Below are 19,963 nucleotides of genomic sequence, written 5' to 3' on the forward strand. Positions count from 1 at the left end.
AGCCTGCGGAAGCACGGTATGACTTATGCAACCCTGAGGCGAAGAGTACTTCCACCACCCCCAGAAAAGATGAAGAAAGGAGTAGGAGGAGAAGGAGGAGCTGCCAATATGTTAGGAAACCAAAGACAGGCCCTAGGAGGCAGATCCTTCCAGGCAAGGGAGGACAGCCGGATGGAAAGCGTCTGGTAAGGGCCTCCCCAAAGGCCTCCCTGGCACCAAGGAAAAGGCGGCCCTTGCATGACTGATTTGGGTATTTGTACCAAGATATCAACTTACTATTCCTTGCCATGTTTTCTGGCAGAATGTCACAAAACTACTAGAAATACCATCCATTTCTCCAGTTCATTTTGAAACAGTGGCAGGAATATTTTTAAGATGACGTTTAGATGGAAAGGTGGAGGCAGGAGCAGAGTGAGACCCTCTCTGGAACGGCTGGTGGAGCAAGTCCATGCCAAGGACGCTTTCTCTCAAGTGATCAAAATAGGCTGTCATTTTGGTGAAAGAGTCCAAAAATGGATGTCTTTTTGTCATGTGACATAAGCCTGATCAACGCATGAAATGACTGAACTAGCTAGATCCCTGGAGGTCACAGAAGTCACACCCCTGTCCTTTCTCAGTGTAGGGATACAGTGTGGTCTTTAGGGTACCAGGGAGCCCTCGACACTGCATGGGGTATGCTGGTCCACATTGGACGTTGTCCCCACGTTAGTTTTATATTTTGGGACACAAGTCAAGGGTGAAGCAGCCCTGCCAAGGGCGAGTCAATCAACAGGAAGGAGACTGGCCCCCCCAAGCCTGGAAAGGTTTGGCAGAGGCAGCAGCCAGGCAAAAGGTGGGTGGCATGACCAGGCACAGTGGCTCACCCATATAATCCCAGCACTTTGGGAGGCTGGGGCAGGCAAATCATTTGAGGTCAGGAGGTCAAGACCAGTCTGGGCAAAATGGTAAAACCCTGTCTCTACTAAAAATACAAAAAGTAGCCAGGTGTGGTGGCGGGCACCTGTAGTCCCAGCTACTTGGGAGGCTGTGGCAGGAGAATCGCTTGAACCCGGGAGGCGGAGGTTGCAGTGAGCCAAGATTGCGCCATTGCACTCCAGACTAAGTGACAGAGTGAGACTCTGCCTCAAAAATAAAATAAATAAATAAATAAATAAAGAAGGTGGTGGGTACACACAAGGCTTGGTGTGGCGTTGTTTTTGTCCTTATCATCACATTTTGTATTTAACTACAGCAAGCATCTCAAGCCTCCAGAAGTCTTGCCTCTCCTCCCCACGTCGCCATGCAAGTGGATATGCGCGGTATTCCAAATGCCCTTAAAATAGTAAACCTTTACGAGAGAGTTTCAAAAACCTCTTCTCTACCAGTTAAAAAAGACATTAACTTTAATGAAAAAAAAAAAGGCTAATGGCAACCACTGAAATTAGAAGTTGCAGTTCAGAGCCCTAAACTATTCCTTTTGCTGAATTATAATTTCCCTGGAAAGCTGGAATTGCTGTTACTTGAGTGTAGTGGAGGCTCGGAGTATTTTTTCCTGAAACAACCCTGTGTCCAAAACACTTGCCTGGCAACATCTTGAAGATGGATGGTAAAGCACTCACAATAGAACACCATGGCATGTAACTTTCAAGTTAATATAAGTGTTTGACAGTAACAGATTCAGCAGAATCCTAGATAAATATAAGGGGAGGCAACATAAAGTTTTTGTCACTATTTTCATTGGAAATATGCTCTGCAATTAGCAATACATAAACTCAAAATGTTCCTGTCAAGAATCTCCTTTTTCCACCAAAAAAAAAAAAAAAAAATTGAGTTAAACTTGTATCTCAGCTCTGTAAGCAGAAGGAATTGACTGAATGTGAAGATTTCTTGACTTATCTGCTGATCTTCCCACATCTCTGAGCATTGTTTTTCTAAAATCAATTGAAAAGAATTTCATAAATGGTATTTTCAGATCTCATCCAGGCAAAGAGAGGAAATAGAGTTGCAGTATAACGGAAGTCTAGACCTGAGTTATTTTTAATCATTGCAATAAAAGAAATCTGGCAAAAGCCAATTGGCTTATATTGATTTTGAAAAACATTTTCTATATGAAAGTGTAACAAATACAAATTAGCTTTCTTTGCTCAATATTTATTATTGTTCTATCTGCCTTGAAATAACACGAGTCAAAGTCCTGCCTTGCAGATAAGGTCTGCCTTGCAGATAAGGTCATCAGTGCACACAACGGCAAACACTGAGGTGTGTTTATCAGCAACTGTTACCTCTTTGGCTCATTACTGGATGTAAAAAGCCAGGATCCTATAGGATAGATATCTATAAATAGATGGACTTCTAACAGACCCAAGGGCTAACTGATGCCTTTTCATGCTGGAATAACATCAACCAAAGAACTTCCCATTCTTTGACTACATATAAGCCAGAGATTCACCTTCTAAAATTAAACTTTCTGCAAATGGAAACCACAATAGATTATTTTTGAAACACAGGCACAATTTTATGCTCTACAGATGGCAAAAATAATAGTTTTTGTTCTGAAATTATAATACAACTGCAGATTGTGGCTTTGTTAAAACTACTTCTGAAACGATTACAAATCGCTTAAAAGACATGATGGCCCATACACATAAAGTTACAAAATAGATTTATGCCACAAAACACATAGAAACTGGACACTTTTCAAGGTCACGGTGTCTTTTTTCCTCCCTCTACTCTTTTCCCTTAGAAATCTGTTATCGTGCATAAAAAAAGAAAAAATATTCAAAAGGAAGGGGAGGTGTGTGTGGGGAGATTCAACCTTGCCACTGATGTCCTGCAATGGAACCAGATAAAGAACGATTTTCCGTTTCTTTTCTTTTTTTTACTAGGAAGTAATCATTTTTTCCTAGAAAAAAAATGTCCAGGCACTAACACTTCACAACATTTTAACAACAAAGAGAGAGGTTTTCAAGAGTTGGGATTCTGGAACATGAGGAAGATGCGCTGGTGTCCTGCTTCATCACAGATGGATGGCACAGGTCAGAAATGGAGGACTGGCTGCAAAGCCAGTATCAAAACCCAGTGGAATGACACTTGGACTTATTGTGTTTATTTTCCTTCCTGTTGTCCTCCCTGTCCCACAGAAACACCAGCCACCATACAGAGCCCAGTAGCACCTAGCTGAACTGCCAGTCTTCCCTTGGGTAAAACAATGTTTCCAAAAAAAAAAAGAATATACATGGGTGAGATGAGAAACAAATGTTAAAACTAGACTGGGATAGGATTCTGTCAGGTCCAACATGAGCAGGCATAGAGATGAAATTAACAAAATCCAGCCAGGTGCAGGGACTCACACCGCGAATCCCAGGACTTTCGGAGGCTGCAGTGAGCTGAGATCGCGCCACTGCACTCCAGCGTGGAAGACAGAGCAACACTCGTCTAAAAAAAATAAATAGTTAAATAAATTTAAAAGAACAACCCGTGACCCTTCACAAAATCAAAGGATGAGAGTGTGGCACCCAATCTAGTGGGGCGACTCAAGAAACAGGAACACCAACAGGAAATTTCCAGAGAAGATTTTCGTTTTTTAAAACAATTAAACGTATGGAGTAAACAACTCAGAAGGATTGTTCGTTTTATTCAGAAGATTCCCCTACCATGCTCTGCCTTGGCAATTTAATGAATTAGAAACAATTCTTGGGATGGTACCACACATTTGAGCCCCAGGTCATGGAAAAAGTAAACTCAAGATCTATGGTCTGGAATGGATGCGTTTTTCATACTTTTAAGTTCCTTTAAAACTTCTCAATTCCCAGGGATCTCACGTGGCGGGAAACAAAAAAACCCCACACAGACGTAAAGAACATTTGCAGTTCCATCTAGAAATCTCCAATGAAGGCTCAGCTTCATAGAAGCTATTAAAAAGGATTAGCTTCCTGGGACATGATCAATGCCTGGAGCTTCTCCTGCAGAGGTGAGAGGGCTGGCACAGAAACGAGGAATTCTAGAGGCGAAGCCCATGTGCTCAGTGTGTTTTTATGTTTCCAGGAGGGTGGAAACTCTAATGAAAGGTGTGGGCTGTGTAGTTTCAGCTGCTACCAAGATGACTTTCTGAGGTAATCAGACACAAAGCAATGGGCCATGCGGGAAGAGAGAGAAGTAATAAGTAGCTCAGAAGACAACATGCTTCTACTGCAGACTTCAGGGATAAGTCGACACGCAGTTCATTCTGATTAGGCCAGCGCTAACATCTGCGCTGACTTGTGGAGCTCACCTGTACAGGAACTGCACGTGTGACAGCCAATGAGATCTGTCTTGCCTTCTATATTTTAATTTCCAAAAGAATTTTGATGAGTCAATGTACACAAAGTAAAATTACACTTTAGGTATTGCCTAATACAATAACTTCCAGAAGTTACTTTTCTTTAACAAGTGCCAAGGCAAAGTAGATAAATTAGGCCCCAGAAGGTGGTAACTCAAAGTTTCCAGAAAAAAAAAAAAAAGAAAAACCTCACTCTAAAGATAACACCTGAAAACTTAGCTCCATCCTTGCAAAGCATATTGATGGGCCATTATGAATGGCACTGTGCTTTTTTGTTGTTGTTGAATTTGATAACTGCTTCAAGCAATATTTACTTAAACAGGATTTTAAAAATATAGCTCATAAATAAATATTTGAGTTTAGATTACATGTCCTCTTAGAAGAATGCTTATTAGGAAAAGAGTATGAAAACAGACATGAGGGGTTTTGAACCCAATGGAGACATATTAAACCATAATCATTGCTTCTCCTGGTAGAAGCTTCCATTAAGATGTACGTTTAATTTGTTTGTGGGTGTTTTTTTCTTTTTGGTGAAAATTTTACATTTTCTGGTGAAATGCTGATGAATTTAGACAAAGCACTCTAAATGTGGATTAGAACTAGAAGTACTCAAGTTTGCATCCTGAATATCTATTACATATTGTAGCAAGAAATCAAAATCCTACGTAAGATGTTTTCAAACTTTCCACAGCATATATCTCAGGATCAGAAATGTGAAGTGAATCAAATTCTTAAAAATGTCAAATCAATATTATAATATCAGAAACTGGCCAGCACAGAGGCTCACGCCTGTAATCCTAGCATTTTAGGAGGCTGAAGCAGGAGAACTACTTGAGGCCAGGAGTTCAAAAGCAGCCTGGGCAACACAGTGAGACCTCATCTCTACAAAAAAAAAAAAAAAAAAAAAAAGTAAAAATTTCAGCCAGGTGTGGTGGCATGGGCCTGTAGTCCCAGCTACTCAGGAGGCTGAGGGGAGAGGATCGTATGAGCCCACGAGTTTGGGGCTGCAGTGAGCCATGATCATGCCCCTGTACTCCACCCAGCCTGGGCAACAGAGTGAGACCCCTTTAATAAAGGAAAAAAAAACACTTAAAAGATACATTATAATATCACAAACCAACAAAGTAATGCCATATCCCAAACCATGACCTACGTTGATCACGTGCACTAGGCATTAACAGCGTAGCATGCTGACCTGGTGAGGAGCCCACTAGGATTGTATATTTTACAAAGTAGGTACAATGTCAAATTAAGGCTGATATAAACACACTAAAAAATAATGATCTGAGCATAAACAAAGGCATTTCAAATTAAAAGAGATAAAACCATCTTTATTGAAATCCAATCAAACTAATTTGTGAAGGGTCAGTCAGAGACAGGTAGCTCCCAAGACAGTGTTCCGTAAGAGCACCCCTGGGGGCTGAAGTTCACTCACGGGTTACAAATGAACCCTCATTTGGCACATGTCTGTTCATGTGTCCTCCACGATCAGATACCGTGTGAGGAAGTGTTTCAGAAATCCTGAGACAGAGCTGCCCTGAGCACACAACAGCCCCCGCCACAGGCGGCTGATCCAGGGCACCTGTAAAGCAGCCGGTTTGAATTAAGATGTGCTGTGAGTATAAAATACACTCCAGATTTCAAAGACTTCATACAAAAAAAAAGGTAAAATATGTCACTAGTAACTTTCATATTGATGACATGTTGAGATAATGTTTTGGAATATAGTGAGTGTGTACTAGGAAATTTGACCTTGACCAAAGAGAGGCATGATCTGCCCCCTTACCTTCTGGGAAACGGCGTAAGTGGTGTGATACCTGACAGCAGAGGGTTTATTTAGGGTGGGAAATGGGCCAGGCGCAGTGGCTCATGCCTGTAATTCCAGCATTTTGGGAGGCAAGGTGGGCAGATCACTTGAGGTCAGGAGTTAGAGACCAGCCTGGCCAACATGGTGAAACCCAGTCTCTATTAAAAATACAAAAATTAGCCGGGTGTGGTGGCAGTCACCTGTAATCCCAGAACTTTGGGAGGCCAAGGCGGGTGGATCGCCTGAGGTCGGGAGTTCAAGACTAGCCTGGCCAACATGGTGAAACCCCATCTCTATTCAAAATACAAAAATTAGCTGGGTGTGGTGGTCCACCAAGCACCTATAATCCCAGCTACTTGGGAGGCTGAGGCAGGAGAATTGCTTGAACCCTGGAGGCAGAGGTTGCAGTGAGCCAAGATCACGCTACTGCACTCCAGCCTGGGTGACAGAGCAAGACTCTGTCTCAAAAAAAAAAAAAAAAAAAAGACTGTTTCCATGCTTTAACCATCACCTGGACACCAGTGACTCACATGTCTGTGTCCCTAATTGTGCCCTCCTCTGAGGACAGTCCTACATCCTCAGCTCTATTCCCCTCTGAGTCCAATATTTGTCTCTAATTCAATACATCTGGAACTAAATGATTCAATTCCTCTCCTTTTCCCCATCCAAACTCTTTTCCATGATTTCTTTCAAACTGTACTGATAAAAACGTTAGGTTGTATGAACACTCTTTTTTTTTTTTTTTTTTTTTTTTGAGACGGAGTCTCACGCTGTTGCCCAGGCTGGAGTGCAGTGGCGCGATCTCGGCTCACTGCAAGCTCCGCCTCCCGGGTTCCCGCCATTCTCCTGCCTCAGCCTCCTGAGTAGCTGGGACTACAGGCGCCCGCCACCTCGCCCGGCTAATTTTTTGTATTTTTAGTAGAGACGGGGTTTCACTGTGGTCTCGATCTCCTGACCTTGTGATCCGCCCGCCTCGGCCTCCCAAAGTGCTGGGATTACAGGCTTGAGCCACCGCGCCCGGCCTGTATGAACACTCTTAAACCCCTCTTTATTTCTTCCTTACTGACTGTGGTCTGCCAATATAAAAGTTACCTGTACCATAGTGTTTATGTTTTTTAAAAAAAGTCTTTATCAAAGTACATTTACAGGTAAAATGGCACCTAATTATAGGTAAAATGGCATGATACTTGTGATTTTTCAAATTATTCTAGAAACCATCGTATGTGTGTGTGTAGGTGAGTATAAGTGTGTGTGTGTATTTAGGAGGAAGTAGAGTAAGTAAGAATCAAGGAATAGTAAACTGGGTGGTGGGCACCTAAGGGCTCACTCTACTATTCTTTCTACTTTTATGTATGCCTGAAAATTTCTTTAATAAAAAGTTCTGGACAGGTACGGTGGCTCATGCCTGTAATCCCAGCACTTTGGGAGGCCAAGGCGGGTGGATCACAAGGTCAGGGGTTTGAGACCAGCCTGGCCAACATGGTGAAACCTGGTCTCTAATAAAAATACAAAAATTAGCTGGGCAGGATGGCGGGCGCCTGTAATCCCAGCTACTCAGGAGGCTGAGGCAGGAGAATCACTTGCCTGGGAGGCAAAGGTTGCAGTGAGCCTAGACTGCGCCACTGCACTCCAGCCTGGGCAACAGAGCAAGACTCCATCTCAAAAAAAAAAAGTTCTGCCTGAGCGCAATGGTTCATGCCTCTAATCCCAGCATTTTGGGAGGCCAAGACGGGTGGATCACAAGGTTAGGAGTTTGAGACCAGCCTGGCCAACATGGTGAAACCCCGTATCTACTAAAAATACAAAAAAAAAATTTAGTCAGGAATGGTGGTGCACACCTGTAATCCCAGCTACTTGAGAGTCTGAACCAGGAGAATAGCTTGAACTCGGGAGGCAGAGGTTGCAGTGAGCTGAGATTGCACCACTGCACTTCACCCTGGGTGAAAGAGCAAGATTCCATCTCAAAAATAAATAAATAAATAAATAAATAAATAAATAAATAAATAAATAAAAAGGTTCTGAAGGAGGAGTCATTCCTAATAAATCAATTTAATGGATATTCATTGGGCATGAGACAGCATACTCTTCTCCAGGGATGCACGAGTGACTATATCATGTCCCTCCAGAAGCTCACTGCTTGAGAAGCACAGGTAAGGAAATAAAACAGGTTACACTCATTAGAGACAAACAGGAAGTGTGGCAGATGGTAACAGAGGCCATCAATTCTTCCCCACCCTGCATCCGCACCCTTTTAGTGAGGCAGCATTAAAGATCCTCTCATTAGGAGGTAGGGACCGTATCTCCACCCGTTGAGTTGCTTTGGTCAATGGGAAGGAGGCAAGCCTATCACAGGCAGAGGCCTGGAATGTGCTTGTGGGTTGGGGCCTGTTCTCTCCTCCTGCTGAGCCTAAAACAGGATGACAGACACCGTGAAGACAGGCCTCAGGGGTCCCCACCATCCCAGCTAAGGTCCAGGCATGGAAGTGAGGCCACCCTGTGTGTTTAAGGCAACTGGTTTGTTAAGCAGCAAATGGTAACTGACAGAGGAGGGGAACTCATCTATGCCAATTCTGGAGGGTCAAGGAAGGATTTGTGGTGGAGGATGACATTGAAGGCTGACAAGTTAGAGAAAAGGGCAGTGAATTCATGGAGAATTCATGCTCCTTCCACAGGTAAAATATTTATTTATTTATTTATTTATTTATTTTTTTATGAGACAGAGTCTTGCAGTGGCACCATCTCTGCTCACTTCAACCTCGGCCTCCTGGGTTCAAGCAATTCTCCTGCCTCAACCTCCTGAGTAGCTGGGACTACAGGTGCACATCACCATGCCCAGGTAATTTTCTGTGTTTTCAGTAGAGAAAGGGTTTCATCATGCTGGCCAGGTTGGTCTTGAACTCTTGACCTCAGGTGATCCACCCGCCTCAGCCTCCCAAAGTGCTGGGATTACAGGTGTGAGCCACCGCGCCTGGCAATTATTTCTTTAACATCTGTCTTAACCAACACAGTTGGGTTCCCATGTTTGCTGTTTCATTTAATTTGTTGCAACATGTTGTTTTGGTTGAGGTTTATAAAGAACATCCTACATCTTGCAGACAGGTAGTAGGAAAAGAAAGAGTATTTTAATAGCCTTTCACATCACTGTAGACATTATTCTTGGACACTGGACCCAAACTCAACAAGTGGCAATTTCTTAAAGTTTAGCTGCATTAGGGAACGTTTTATACTCAGTTATCTTAAAGTCCATTAGTCTACCTGGTACTTTGAACTGATCTTTCACCTGTACCTGATTCTATAGGACACATACCGGTCATTTAAAACATACTGGCTCACTGAGTCATGTAGATCTTTCAAATGTTTAAACATTTCATTATACAACATCCAAAAAAGTCACATTCGTTAGTATAACCACCGATCTCATCAGGAAAGCCTTCAGATATTGGGAAACCAACAACCTCATGCTAGCTTTCCAAAATTCTAATCTTTACTTGAAAATTCAAATATGGCCACATACAGTGGCTCATGCCTGTCATCTCAGCATTTTGGGAGGCCGAGGTGGAAGGATGGCTTGAGCCCAGGTGTTCGAGGCTCCAGTAAGCTGTGATTGCACCATTGTACTCCAGCCTGGGTAACAGAGTGAGAGCCTATCTCTTAACAAAAAAAAAAAAAAAAAAAAAAAAGAGGGACTGGACACGGTGGCTCACACCTGTAATCCCAGCACTTTGGGAAGCCAAGACAGGCAGATCACAAGGTCAGGAGTGCGAAACCAGCCTGGCCAACATGGTGAAATCCCATCTCTACTAAAAATACAAAAATTAGCCAGGCGTGGTGGTGGGCACTTGTAATCCCAGCTACTCGGGAGGCTGAGGCAGGAAGATAACTTGAACCCGGGAGGCGGAGGTTGCAGTGAGCTGAGATCGCACCACTGCACTCCAGCCTGGGCAACAGAGGGAGATTCCATCTCAGAAAAAAAAAAAAAAGAGGAGAGAGAAAAGGTCAGGTGCGGTGGCTCACGCCTGTAATCCCAGCACTCTGGGAGGCCGAGGAGGGCAGATCACTTGAGGTCAGGAGTTCAAGACCAGCTTGGCCAAGAAGGCAAAACCCTGTCTCTACTAAAAATACAATAACAACATGTATTCAAAGGTTAATATTTGAAAGGCTAATAATTTGTATTTTTTCATCAAGGACATTTTTAAGTGAAATTGGCTTAAGTGGGTGGCGGTGACTAATCAGTGAATATTAGCACAGATGGGCCTCCTGCCTTTATTAGTATTCAGGCAGCAGCACTTTTACTCATCATGGCGTTTTACACCATGAGAAAAGCCAAAAGAAAAGGCTTCACATTATTATTTAGAAAAGGCTTGACTTGGTGGAGGCCCTGAAAGAGTCCCGGGGAACCTCAGAGGTCCAGGGACCCCATTTTGGTAACCACTGGTTTGAAAACTACCTTAAGAAGCCAGACAGATAGTCCAACAGGTAGGGTGCAGTGGCTCATGCCAGTAGCCCCAACACTTTGCGAGGCTGAGGTGGGTGGATCACTTGAGGTCAGGCGTTTGAGACCAGCCTGGCCTACATGGTGAAACCGTGTCTCTACTAAAAATACAAAAATTAGCCTGATGTGGTGGTGCATGCCTGTCGTCCCAGTCACTCAGGAGGCTGAGGCAGGAGAATCACTTGCACCCGGGGGGCAGAGGTTGCAGTGAACTGAGATAGCACCGTTGCACTCTAGCCTGGGTGACAGCGTGAGACTCTATTTCAAAAAAACAAACAAACAAAAAAAACTACAATAAAACTGGAAACCAGGATGCCTGTTGGGTTTTCTAATACTGAGATTGACAAGTCATTAAATTGCACTAGGAAATACAATCTCCATGCTCTGCCTGGGAAAAGTCTGACATAAAGAGTAAGACTATGCGCAGTCAGGGGCGTGTGCAACTTCACATTCACAGATGTCTAGCATCCTGAGCTTTCGGAAGAGACCACAGATGACTGGGTTCTGCCCTTGTCCCAATGCAGCAGTTCCCAAGTACCACCATTTTGCAAGTTGCAATTCTATAAAGAAAGGGCACAGCCTGCAAATGATCAGGGCATCCACACAGTGCACAGTGGATTAACTGGCGCAGCACAAGCTCTAACAGCACTGGTGGAGCAGCCTCAGTGCAGTTCCCACCGCCAGAGACAGCAACCTCGCCCACCAAAGGGAACCTGACCTTTGGCTTTTTTCTTTAGTTTTGCAGGCACCAGCTGTACGGTGCGTTCACATAGCTCCTTACTGAGAATTGTTAGGCTCCCACCAGCTCATATACCTGCCCTCTGAGTCATCATGAATAAAAAGTCAGTAAATGAATTAACTTATGGATCTACAAACTCTTGTCTGTTTAAAGCTCTTCTAATAAATGGTCCAACCCAGGAAACTACCTCTGTCACCTAAGCAATGGTTACTCTCATGTATACAAGGTTGCCGCAACATTTACGCTGCAGCTGATAAATCACCCGATCTGAGAACACAGAAGAAAACAGGGCCAGGTTCGGTGACTCACGCCTGTGATCCCAGCACTTTGGGAGGCTGAGGCGGGCAGATCATTTGAGGTCAGTAGTTCGAGACCAGCCTGACCAACGTGGTGAAACCCCATCTCTACTAAAAATACAAAAAAATTAGCTGGGCGTGGTGATGCGCACCTGCAATCCCAGCTACTCAGGAGGTTAAGGCAGGAGAATTGCTTAAACCCGGGAGGTGGAGGTTGCAGTGAGCTGAGGTCGTGCCATTGCATGCCAGCCTGGGTGACACAGCGAGACTCCATCTCAAAAAACAAAACAAAACAACAACAACAACAAAGAAACACAGACAACACATTACTGGGCTATTTTTGTCATTCAATAACAACATCAAAAAATATCAGGGACGTTTTAGGTGCATCTACACACACAAAATCAATCTATGGGAAACAACACACTATTGTGGCCACAACAGGCACCATCCATGGGAACACTATCGGCTCAGTGAGGCTGCCTTTCAGTTCTCCAATTCTACAATTTCATCAGCACAACCAAAATAACAACACCAGATAAACACATACCCACTGCGCTTGTGCCATTTCCTTCATTGACTCTGTGAAAGCGACAGCAAATCTAGTAAATGAACAAAAATAATAGAAACAATTAGGCCAGAATTCAATTAAAAGAACTATGAAACAGCTCTTTGGAACAAATTATGAGAGACAAGGTAAGACACTAAATTTAAAATGCAATCAATCTTTATTACTTGTGGTCATTGGCCATTAGGTTTAATCTCAACTCACATCAAAAAAAGTTGTATATGCAAGAAGTAAACCAAACGAAGCTTAAAACTTCCTGTTTCTTTCTCTTCCTTCCACGCAAGTTCAGAGAGGCAGGGATAAAATCAAAAGCAAGAAATCAAGATGCAGGAGAGAAGCAAGGAACTTGCTTGGTTAATCCATCCTGAACGTTCAAGGGCAGCCTGTCCACTCCACTAACTCTGCCAAGGGAAGACTATGGGGACACAATTACAATTTACTGAGTGCACATGGGTGCGCAATGTTATCATCTCCCTCCTTTCCATTGCTTCTTCAGGAAATGCACAAGGGCCCTCAAAACTAAGAATATAAAGGTAATCTATTTATTAACTTTATGTTTGCCATGAAGAGCAGGAGTATTAAGAGATACTTTTCCATGGAAATGCGGAGCCCGTTCTTAGATGGGAAGCTCCAATACTACCGAAATGTCCATCGTTACCAAATTCCATGACAAAATCAATAATTCACAAGTGAACTTCCATTGAAATTCGACAAAATAACTTTAAAGTTTACCTATACATATAATTAGGTGACAAACAATCAGAATATTTTGATAAAGAAGAATTCAGGCCAGGCACAGTGCCTCACACTTGTAATCCCAATACTTTGGGAGGCTGAGGCAGGAAGATCACTTGAGCCCAGGTATTCAAGACCAGCCTGGGCAACACAGGGAGACCCCCATCTCTACAGGAAAGAAGTTTTTATAATTAGCCAGGCATGGTTGAGCACACTGTAGTCCCAGCTACTCGGGAGGCTGAGGCAGGAGGATCACTTGAGCCTGGGATGTCAAGGCTGCAGTGAGCCATGATTGCACCACTGCACTCCAGCTTGGGTGACAGAGGAAGAAGAAAGAAGAAAGGAAGAAGGAAGAAGAAGGAGGAGGATGAGGAGGAAGAAGAAGAAGAATTCAAAGATGAGACTTGTATTAACAGATATCAAAATATATTAAAAATATAATAATTAAAACAGTGTTGGCAGTGAAGAAAAGATAGAAAGATCAAAACCAAATACAAGGCCAGAAACAGACTCAAATACATTTAAGAATTTGACATAGCACAGGCTGGGCGCGGTGGCTCACGCCTGTAATCCCAGCACTTTGGGAGGCCGAGGCAGGTGGATCACAAGGTCAGGAGACTGAGACCATCCTGGCTAACACAGTGAAACCCTGTCTCTACTAAAAATACAAAAAACTAGCCGGGCGTGGTGTCGGGCGCCTGTAGTCCCAGCTACTCCGGAGGCTGAGGCAGGAGGATTGCGTGAACCTGGGAGCCAGAGCTTGCAGTGAGCCGAGATCGCACCACTGCACTCCAGCCTGGGCGACAGAGCCAGACTCCGTCTCAAAAAAAACAATTTGACATAGCACAAAGCCAGAGAAATGGTTCAGTACATGGAAAAAGTTAGTTTCCTACCTTATATCACATATCTAAAAAGGTGGTTCAGAAGCTAAGTAAAAAAAAAGGTAAGACGACAAGAGGAGTCTGGAATGATACAAGTGACCAAGCAACTGGCCTCAGCCTGGGAAAGGTTTTCTGAGCATTAAAAGCTAGGACATTATTGGATACCACAGGCAGGGTATGAAAAGGAGAAAGAAGTTATGAAATTAATTCTAAAGATAAAAAAGCTTCGATTATATTAAAATTAAAAGACTACTGAAATACCACAAATTAATGTGGAAGAAATATGTGCAATTGACTTGGAGAAAAGAAGGATACTATCCTTAGTTGGGAGCTCTTCAAAATTAACAAGGAAGCCAAACATCCCAGGGAAAAAAAGGGATGGGAAAAACGGGACATTCACATGAGAGCAAATACAAGGGACCATAAAACGTGAGGAAAAGTAAAATTTCTCTAATAACAAAATAAATCTAATTAAAACAATAGGAAAGAATTGCATCACATATAAGACTGGCAGTTTTAAAAACAAAAATGCCCAATGTTGACAAAGGTGAGAAAATGAAAACATACACCCACTTGGTGAATTAAAATGCAAATATTCTTTCTGAAGAGAAATTTGAGAAACTGCATCAATATATTCACATGTTCATATCATTAGACCTTGCAATTCTACCTCCATGAATTCAACCTAAAGACAGAATCAGACAACTACACAAAGACAGAAACAGGTTGTTCCCTGTGGTGTTGTGTCTAATAAAGATATAAAAGGCCAATCTCAAAGAATCGGTTACAGAATTTATGATAGAATTCTACGCAGCCATTCAAACTATGTTTGGAACCTTAAAATTATCAAAAATGTAGCTGGGTGTAGAGGTGCATGCCTGTAATCCAGCTATTCAGGAGGCTGACGCAGGGGGATCACTTGAACCTGGGAGCCAGAGCTTGCAGTGAGCCAAGATCGCGCCACTGCACTCCAGTCTGGCGACAGAGCAAGACTCTGTCTCAAAAAAATTTATATATACACACACACACACACACACACACATACACACACATATATACATATATATATACGTGTATATATATATATAGTATGTGTCATTCAGCCCAAATTTTCAAATATAACAACAATGAAAATATAGTCACAATCATACAAATAAAAGTAATTAAAAGATCACCTACCAAAAAGCTAGTCATGGTTAAAAGTACACATAAAGTACAAAAAAAATTAGGTAATTTGCTTTTCCCTGGCTTCTTCAGTACTTTCCAAACTTTCTTTTTTTTTGGAAACGGAATCTCGCTGTGTAGCCCAGGCTGGAGTGCGGTGGCGCAATCTCGGCTTGCTGCAACCTCTGCCTCCCGGGTTCAAGCGATTCTCCTGCCTCAGCCTCCCGAGTAGCTGGGACTACAGTGCCCGCCTCCACACCTGGCTAATTTTTTGTATTTTTAGTAGAGACGGGGTTTCACCGTGTTAGCCAGGATGGTCTCGATCTGACCTCGTGGTCCGCCCACCTCGGCCTCCCAAAGTGATGGGATTACAGGTATGAGCCACCACACCCGGCATTACTTTCCAAACTGTATACATTGCATTGGGACAGACCTTTTTTAGTTAAAAAGAAAATTCTTAACAAAACATTTTATAAAGTCAGGACTTTTAATCTCTCTCTTTTTTTTTTTTTTTTTTGAGACAGAGTCTTGCTGTGTCACCCAGACTGGAGTGCAATGGCCAGATCTCGGCTCACTGCAAGCTCCGCCTCCCGGGTTCACGCCATTCTCCTGCCTCAGCCTCCCGAGTAGCTGGGACTACAGGCACCCGCCACCTCGCCCGGCTAGTTTTTTTTTGTATTTTTTAGTAGAGACGGGGTTTCACCGTGTTAGCCAGGATGGTCTCGATCTCCTGACCTCGTGATCCGCCCGTCTCGGCCTCCCAAAGTGCTGGGATTACAGGCTTGAGCCACCGCGCCCGGCCGACTTTTAATCTTTCAAGACTTCCTGTAGATAATATACATCCTCCTACCTTTCTCCCACATCATTATTTTCCCCTCTACTCATTATAAAAATGCTATTATTTGTCTTATCTTAAAAACGACTATCTTAATCCCACAGTCCCTGCTTCAATTATTGTCCTTTTTCTCTTTTCTCCTTGACAAGAAAAGCCCCAATGTTACCTTGACTCAACATCTCCAATGCCTCTCTTCTCATTTAAACCACTCCAGGCAACTCCCCTGACTGCACCATTGAAATTGCGCTCAAGGTCACTAATGACCTCCATGTTGGTAAGCTAAATGGTTCCATCCTCAGTCTTCATGTTACTTGACCTATCAATAGCAACAGACACATATGCTCCCTCCTTCCTCCTTGGAATGCTTCTTCATTGGTTTCCACCCCACCATTCCATTTCATCTTTCTGGCCACTCAGTCTCAGTCTCACTAATTCCTCTTTCTGATTTCTCAAAAATGGGCTACTCCAAGACTCCGTTCTTGGGCTTCTCTTCTCTATCTGCACTTACTCCCTTGGTGATCTCACCAGTTTTCAGTTTTCTTTTTTTTTTTTTTTTTTTTTTTTTTTTTTTTGAGACGGAGTCTCGCTCTGTCGCCCAGGCTGGAGTGCAGTGGCCGGATCTCAGCTCACTGCAAGCTCCGCCTCCCGGGTTTGCGCCATTCTCCTGCCTCAGCCTCCCGAGTAGCTGGGACCACAGGCGCCGCCACCACGCCCGGCTAATTTTTTGTATTTTTTAGTAGAGACGGGGTTTCACTGTGTTAGCCAAGATGGTCTCGATTTCCTGACCTCATGATCCGCCCGTCTCGGCCTCCCAAAGTGCTGGGATTACAGGCTTGAGCCACTGCGTCCGGCCCAGTTTTCAGTTTTCAATAGCATCTGTAAGGCTGGATGCGGTGGCTCACGCCTGTAATCTCAGCACTTTGGGAGGCCAAGGCGGGTGGATCACCTGAGGTCGGGAGTTTGAGACCAGTCTGACCAACATGGAGAAACCTTGTCTCTATTAAAATTACAAAATTAGCCTGGTGTGGTGGTGTATGCCTATAATCCCAGCTACTCAGAAGGCTGAGGCAGGAGAATAGCTTGAACGTGGGAGGCGGAGGTTGCGGTGAGTCGAGATCATGCCATTGCACTCCAGCCTGGGTGACAGAGCGAGACTCCGTCTCGAAAAAAAAAAAAAAACAGCATCTGTATATTGACCAACAAACTCCCGACCCCTCCCCTAACTTGCCCAGACTTCTACCTACTTCATACCTCCATTTGGATGCCTAACACAAACCTTAAGCTTCATACCTATGTCAAATAATGAGAACCACATTTCTAGTGATGAAATAAAAATACATATAGCCGTATATGTGCATATATACATACATACATTTCCAAGCTCTAAGAGGGTTTACAAGAAATGACACTGAGTAAGCAATAAGCACAGAGTTTAGTTTCTAAATAGTATTCTCTAAAAAGACAAAAAAAATTATAAAGGACCAAGGACTCCTTTGAGAAATAGCCATTTCCAGAAGTAGGACAAGGTAGACAGGAGATGAATCATGAACATTTTATGATACCAGAAAGTAGAAAAGTGCTCAGAAAATGATGAATGATGAGATCATGTCAAAAGAACTCAGGCATCAGCTCAGAGCAACTCCTGTAGGCAAATCTGGGACAATTTGAGCAACCAAATAAACAAAAAGTAACAGATAACCTGTAAAGGAAAATAAAATAAATATCCATGAGTCCATGTTTTTATATATATTTTTTATAAATATATTTCATATTTTTATTTTATATACTTTAAATATAAATTATAAATATAAATATAATTTATATTTTATATTTTTATAAAAATATATTTTATAAATATATATATTTTATATACATATATATATGTATATTTTTTTAGATGGAGTCTCGCTCTGTCACCCAGGTTGGAGTGCAGTGGCGCAATCTCAACTCACTGTAACCTCTGCCTCCTGGGTTCAAGCAACTCTCCTGCCTCAGCCTCCTGAGTAGTTAGGATTACAGGCACGACTAATATTTTTTTTCTTTCTTTCTTTCAAATTTTTTTTTCTTTTTTTTTTTTTTTTGCATTTTTAGTAGAGATGGGGTTTCACCGTGTTGGCCAGGCTGGTCTCGAACTCCTGGCCTCAAGTAATCCGCCCAACTCAGCCTCCAAAAGTGCTGGAATTACAGGCATGAGCCACCACACCCGGCCCCCACCAGTCCATACTGAATAACAAATAAATAAATAAGTAAATGGGATCAAAGGGGAAAGTCTTCTGTAAGGTAGAATTCCAGTTAATAAACAAGATGCAGTGCGAATGGAAAAATCATCATCAGGCAAATACCGCAGGAATAATTACTGCAGACAAGAATCAGGAAAGGACCATTCCTTCCCTGTAGCAGGACCCAGAAATGGCAGATTCTTCCTCCAGAAGGCCCCGCTTCCCCTGCCTGTGTCTGCCCCAGGCTTTCCTTTCTGCCTCCTCTACAACCCTGTCACCAGTCTAGGCACATTCCATTGCAGGTCCCCTACGGAAGGAAGAAGGAAAGACGGACGAGAAGAGATCACGCTGGACTTCCCACCAAGGCTCACTTTCATAATCCAAGCGCTACACAGTGCGGACGCGGAAGGAGGCTGGAGCCCAGCACGGGTTGTTCTGCTGGCCTCAGTTATGAGAAGCTCTCCATTTGCTCTGAAAACTAACAAGGGGTGCAAGTAAACTGTGTCTGGGGGAATAGACTTTATCCTGTGAAAATAAGATAAAAAAGAAAGAAAAGTAGCTAAATAACAATTGCCTGACAATGGGCCCTTCAGGGGAGTGTATAAACCTTCCTTTGCCGGGAACATTGGAAACCGAGAAACTTAAGAATTGAACAATGGGTGGGGTGCAGTGGCTCATGCCTGTCATCCTAACCCTTTGGGAAGCTGAGGCAGGCAGATCACTGTGGTCAGGAGTTCGAGACCAGCCTGGCCAACACAGGGAAACTCCATCTTCACTGAAAATACAAAAATTAGCCGGGCGTGGTGGTGCACACCTGTAGTCCCAGCTACTGAGGAGGCTGAGGAAGGTGAATCGCTTGAACCCAGGAGGTGGAGGCTGCAGTGAGCTGAGATCGCACCACTGCACTCCAGCCTGGGGGACAAAGCAAGACTGTCTTCAAAAAATAATGAAATTAAATTAAATTTAAAAAAAACACATTTCTTATGACAAACATAAAGCTACCATTTTTGCACTTTCAGTTGAACACTGCCATTTTGAAATAGATTTACTCACTTTCACATGTGATTTTTTTGTAAAAAATATCTTTGGGCTTAAATATCTACAGCTTAAAACTTTTGAAAACTGGCCAGGTGTGATGGTTCATGCCTGTAATCCCAGCACTTTGGGAGGCCGAGGCGGGCGGATCATGAGGTCAGGAGATCGAGACCATCCTGGCTAACACGGTGAGACCCCGTCTCTACTAAAAAATACAAAAAACTAGCTGGGCGAGGTGGCGGGAGCCTGTAGCCCCAGCTACTCAGGAGGCTGAGGCAGGAGAATGGCGTGAACCCGGGAGGCGGAGCTTGCAGTGAGCCGAGATAGCACCACTGCACTCCAGCCTGGGCGACAGAGTGAAGACTCCGTCTCAAAAAAAAAACTTCTGAAACTACCAATATTCAGCCATTTTATGCATACAAAACAGCAAATTCACCTTGTTTAACCTATCGTGTGCTATATATTTCCTATTTATGAGGCTATTTTTGAGGTGTTTCATTTTATACAAACTCTCTTGCTCATTTGCTTGACAATAATTTTTTCTTTTCTTTCTTTCTTTTTTCTTTTTTTTTTTTTTTTTGAGACAGAGTCTCCCTCTTTCACCCAGGCTGGAGTGCAGTGGCAAGGTCTCAGCTCACTGCAACCTCTGCCTCCCCAGGTTCAAGTGATTCTCCTGCCTCAGCCTCCTAAGTAGTTGGGATTACAGGCATCTGCCACCATTTTTGTATTTTTAGTGAAGACAGAGTTTCCCCATGTTGGCCAGGATGGTCTCAAACTCCTGACCCAGTGATCCACCCACCTTGGCCTCTCCAAGTGCTGGGATTACAGGCGTGAGCCACCCACCGCGCCTGGCCAACAATATTTTCTTCTAATATGTACCTGGATGATCCTTCAC

General features: G+C 43.3%; 1 protein-coding gene across 7 annotated transcripts in view; it reads right to left on the minus strand.

The window, feature by feature from the left end:
* LOC105493276 (glycosyltransferase 1 domain containing 1) overlaps positions 1-19,963 on the minus strand; it is a 124,402-nt gene that overhangs the window by 70,147 nt on the left and 34,292 nt on the right. For 3 of the 7 annotated variants that reach the window (XR_011608663.1, XM_071070799.1, XM_071070798.1), the window contains 2 exons: positions 12,182-12,233; positions 4,250-4,297 (listed from right to left, as the gene is read on the minus strand). The exons of 2 other annotated variants lie outside the window; for them this stretch is intronic. Coding sequence is in view for 4 of the 5 variants with exons in the window: in XM_071070799.1 (XP_070926900.1) it covers positions 4,250-4,297; positions 12,182-12,233 (100 nt within the window). In the remaining variant the exon portion in view is untranslated. The remainder of the gene's footprint in view (positions 1-4,249; positions 4,298-12,181; positions 12,234-19,963) is intronic. 2 more of the 7 variants (XM_011760814.3, XM_071070800.1) reach the window with 1 other exon arrangement.

Source organism: Macaca nemestrina, chromosome 10, assembly GCF_043159975.1.
Source record: "Macaca nemestrina isolate mMacNem1 chromosome 10, mMacNem.hap1, whole genome shotgun sequence".
NCBI classification, from domain to species: Eukaryota; Metazoa; Chordata; class Mammalia; order Primates; family Cercopithecidae; genus Macaca; species Macaca nemestrina.